The sequence below is a fragment of the Eschscholzia californica genome, unplaced genomic scaffold (assembly GCF_041429995.1).
Source record: "Eschscholzia californica isolate CP2 unplaced genomic scaffold, dmEscCali1.0.p SCAF_1, whole genome shotgun sequence".
Lineage (NCBI taxonomy): Eukaryota > Viridiplantae > Streptophyta > Magnoliopsida > Ranunculales > Papaveraceae > Eschscholzia > Eschscholzia californica.
Genome location: NW_028238198.1, coordinates 46,770,124 through 46,774,028, shown reverse-complemented (window position 1 = coordinate 46,774,028; position 3,905 = coordinate 46,770,124). Strand labels below are relative to the sequence as shown.

At 43.1% G+C, this 3,905-nt stretch overlaps 1 protein-coding gene across 3 annotated transcripts; it reads right to left on the bottom strand.

Moving 5' to 3' along the window:
- Positions 1–1,959: 1,959 nt before the first annotated feature.
- LOC147567197 (uncharacterized) lies at positions 1,960–3,577 on the bottom strand. Of its 3 annotated transcripts, none has more exons than XM_086653812.1 (3): positions 2,565–3,577; positions 2,373–2,504; positions 1,960–2,213 (listed from the first exon to the last, which is right to left on the bottom strand). In XM_086653812.1, exons 1-2 carry the CDS (start codon positions 3,505–3,507, stop codon positions 2,398–2,400), a joined length of 1,050 nt encoding a protein of 349 aa, XP_086509938.1. In that variant the 5' UTR covers positions 3,508–3,577; the 3' UTR covers positions 1,960–2,213; positions 2,373–2,397. The 3 variants fall into 3 exon arrangements, with proteins under 3 accessions (XP_086509938.1, XP_086509937.1, XP_086509936.1); XM_086653811.1 differs by having other exon boundaries at positions 2,373–3,044; positions 3,081–3,576; XM_086653810.1 differs by having other exon boundaries at positions 2,373–3,577.
- Between the last annotated feature and the right edge of the window lie 328 nt (positions 3,578–3,905).

Below are 3,905 nucleotides of genomic sequence, written 5' to 3'. Positions count from 1 at the left end.
GGGAGTAGAGTGCTTCACTTGTTGGCCATTGGTGCTCGTACCTCCAGTTCGAGGCTCGGGGACGTACACCTGACCGCTCGTCTGGGAGGTGACATTGATTGGGAATCCCTCTGCTTTGTGGCGATATGACTCTTGGTTTTTCCACTTCCGTGTTTGATAAGATAATGAATCGAATGAACATATTGATTTTGATATACGAATGAACTGATTTGAATCGAATATGAGAATGTGGTTTTGAAATACGAATGAAACTGATTTTGAAAGATCGCATTAGATGCATGACAGGGTACCGAAGAGAATGAGGTTCAGGTCCTTCCATGGTAATTGGGGGACGGCTCTCTTATTCGAACTCGGTGAGCATAAAAGTATTTAGATACTTAAGGTATATATGTATCATGAGGTAAACTCTTCAATAATTACGGAGTCCCTTAGTGGGAGAGGGGCTTGCCGGCGAGGGGTAAGTCTCTTTCTCGAGGAGACGTAATGCATTAGCTAGTGCCATAAATGGGCTGGTATTATCTAACGCACTCTAGGTTCTCCTGAGGAACTCTCCTCTTATTGGGAGCGCACCATGGGTGGGCAGCTAATCACTGTTATTGCTTGCTAGATTAAGGAAAATGGTTTTGTATATAGTATATATGGTAACTGGTTTGATAACTCGTTTTGTCATGATGTTTACAACCTAATAAATGAACTTTTAAAAACGTGATGGGTTTTGGATTGGTCTTCTACCAGAATAACTCGTGTAGGTGAGTATTCTGACCCCCTACCAGTTGTTAGTGTGCAGGTGCTTTGTGTAGCCTCGAGGCGGAGTGTGTATTCCGGCCAGTGATCTTGTCTGACGAGGCTAGTGGCGTTGCGTCGTTTTCTTCGGTTGTCGTTTATTCGCTTTCCATTATCTTAAAGTTATGTATTTATTGCAGAAACCAAACTCTAATATGTATATACGTAAAACTTAGAGTTGTTTATAAGTTGTATCGGTGTTGTATGAGGCGTTTGTACGTTTGTGGTTCGGGTTTTTACCCGAAACTGAGTTGAGTTTGTTTAGCTTCCGCTCGATAGTTTATTTCTTTGTATATGTGAATGTATGGTTTGCATGACAGGTTTTGCAGGTGCGACCGGTTCGATTTACAGAGGAAACTCTGCCAGATTTTAATCTCGTCTATTAATTGTCGGGGCGTGGTCGTGTCTATTTTGGGACACGGGGCGTCACATTGCCCCTTTGATTTTGAAAAATCTCATATTTCATTTTCAAAATAACTCCACTCGAACCACCACCACGTAACACCACCGGCAACACCACCACCACTAACACAACCACCGGCACCACCACCACCGCCACCACCACCACTGCCACCACCAGCACCACTAACACAACCATCATCAACTTAGACAATCACCACCAACACAACAACAACACCACACATCGGTAGATCAAAGGGTCGTCTACCGATCATGCTGGCAGGTTTAACTTTCCCATCTTTCGAGCAGAGAGAGAGAGAGATCCGAAGAGGTGTAGGTTCCACACCATCTGTTAGATAGAATGATCCAGCGGCTCGGTCAGAGATAGAGAGAAAGATCCGGCGAGGATAGATTCAACACTTACTGTTAGAGAGAGAGATTTGACCGCTCGGTTAGAGAGAGATCCGGCGAAGGTAGATTACAGTCTTTCTATTAGAGAGTCAGAGAGAGATGGCGAGATCTGACGGCTTCGTAAAAGAAAGATAAATATGTCTAGTTTAGCACCGGCGGCTAGGTAAGAGAGAGAAGGTTCAACAGGTTTTCATTTTGAAGGAGAGAGAAGGAAACCCTGATCTTCTCTTTTTATTCACTCAGAAAAACAAGAAACCCTCATTTTTTTTTGTCAAATATATTGTCAAAGGGTATAAAGTCAAAAAAAATTTCTCAGACTTTTTTTTTTTGTTGACGGAAAAAAATATTCAGACTTAGTTATTCAGATTTAGAGAACAAACATCGGGTTAATAAAATAATTCAGCCAATTTAGATTCAGCCAATTCAGATTCACATACATATAAAAAAAACAACAGCACCCTAAACATTGCTGCTTTATTTTTTTATTCCTTTTCTTCTTTGAGGGGTTGATTCTTATTACATTTTACCAGAAACACAAACAATATTAAGAATTCTTTGACTTCTCATCTCTGTAAAGCCTGCCCGTCCATCAGAATTTTAGATTCATCTGCAACTTGGAACTGAAAAAAAAAAACAATAATTGTAATATATTAGTTTTGCACAATAAATGAAGTATTCCTTATTTTATTATAACCATATATTTGCAACATATGCAAAAAATAGATATCACATGTACATAGGTAAATGAAAACAAGAAAAATAAATTGATTTAAACTTACCATTGTTAACTTATAGGATTCTTTTTCACTTGTAGTGTGGAGGAGGAGGTGATGCGTAAACATAGACAGGTGGAGGTGGTGGGGAGGAGTACTTGTATGGAGGTGGCGGTGGGGAGGAGTACTTGTATGGAGGTGGCGGTGGGGAAGAGTACTTGTAAGGTGGTGGTGGTGGGGAAGAGTACTTGTATGGAGGTGGTGGTGGGGAAGAGTACTTGTATGGAGGAGGTGGTGGGGAAGAGTACTTGTATGGAGGTGGTGGTGGGGAGGAGTACTTGTATGGAGGTGGTGGTGGGGAGGAGTACTTGTAAGGTGGTGGTGGTGGGGAGGAGTACTTGTAAGGTGGTGGTGGCGGGGAGGAGTACTTGTATGGAGGTGGTGGCGGGGAAGAGTACTTGTATGGTGGTGGTGGCGGGGAAGAGTACTTGTATGGGGGTGGAGGCGGGGAAGAGTACTTGTATGGAGGTGGTGGCGGGGAGGAGTACTTGTATGGGGGTGGTGGTGGGGAGGAGTACTTGTATGGGGGTGGTGGTGGGGAGGAGTACTTGTATGGAGGTGGTGGTGGGGAGGAGTACTTGTAAGGTGGTGGTGGTGGGGAAGAGTACTTGTAAGGTGGTGGTGGTGGGGAAGAGTACTTGTATGGAGGTGGTGGGGGGGAAGAGTACTTGTATGGTGGTGGTGGTGGTGGGGAAGAGTACTTGTATGGTGGAGGTGGTGGTGGGGAAGAGTACTTGTATGGAGGCGGTGGTGGGGAGGAGTACTTGTATGGAGGCGGTGGTGGGGAGGAGTACTTGTATGGAGGCGGTGGTGGGGAGGAGTACTTGTATGGAGGTGGTGGTGGGGAGGAGTACTTGTATGGAGGTGGAGGTGGGGAGGAGTACTTGTATGGAGGTGGAGGTGGGGAAGAGTACTTGTATGGAGGTGGTGGTGGGGATGAGTATTTGTATGGCGGTGGTGGTGGGGATGAATACTTGTATGGAGGTGGTGGTGGTGATTCATACTTGTAAGGTGGTGGTGGAGAAGCGTAAGAGTAACCATTTGCAGCGGTCTCTATTGGCAGACTCATAGAAATCATAATCACCAAGAATGTGCTAACGAAAGAAGCCATTGCGGCCTCTTTCCCTAATCCTCTTCCCATCTTCAATCCCAAGTGTGTTTAGTTTGTGATTTTAAACAACCCATATCACCCCATTTATATAGCCATGAAAAAAATCTTTTGGGCCTAAAAATGAAGACTTATTGAATAAAAATATGAATAAAGGGAAGGTGAGACTTCAATATCATTGAATGAGTATAATTGACACGGTTTTAGGTTATTAAAAAAACTTAGGAAAATACCCACTTGCAATGGGTTATTAGCCGAGCATTGCTGTACGAAAAAAAATTTCCTTGATTAATTCCCGTGTTTTTATTTTCCTTTTTTTTTTAGGCCAGCGCTTTGGGGAAAGCTAAATAGTTTCCGGGGTGTGAAATTTTAAGGAAATATTTAAGGAAATATGTAAAATTTTGAAAAATTTTCGGGAAAATATATTTTAT

Coding starts and splice junctions, on each gene's coding strand:
- LOC147567197 (XM_086653810.1), bottom strand. CDS start 3,507: ATGGGAAGAGGATTAGGGAAAGAGGCCGCAATGGCTTCTTTCGTTAGC.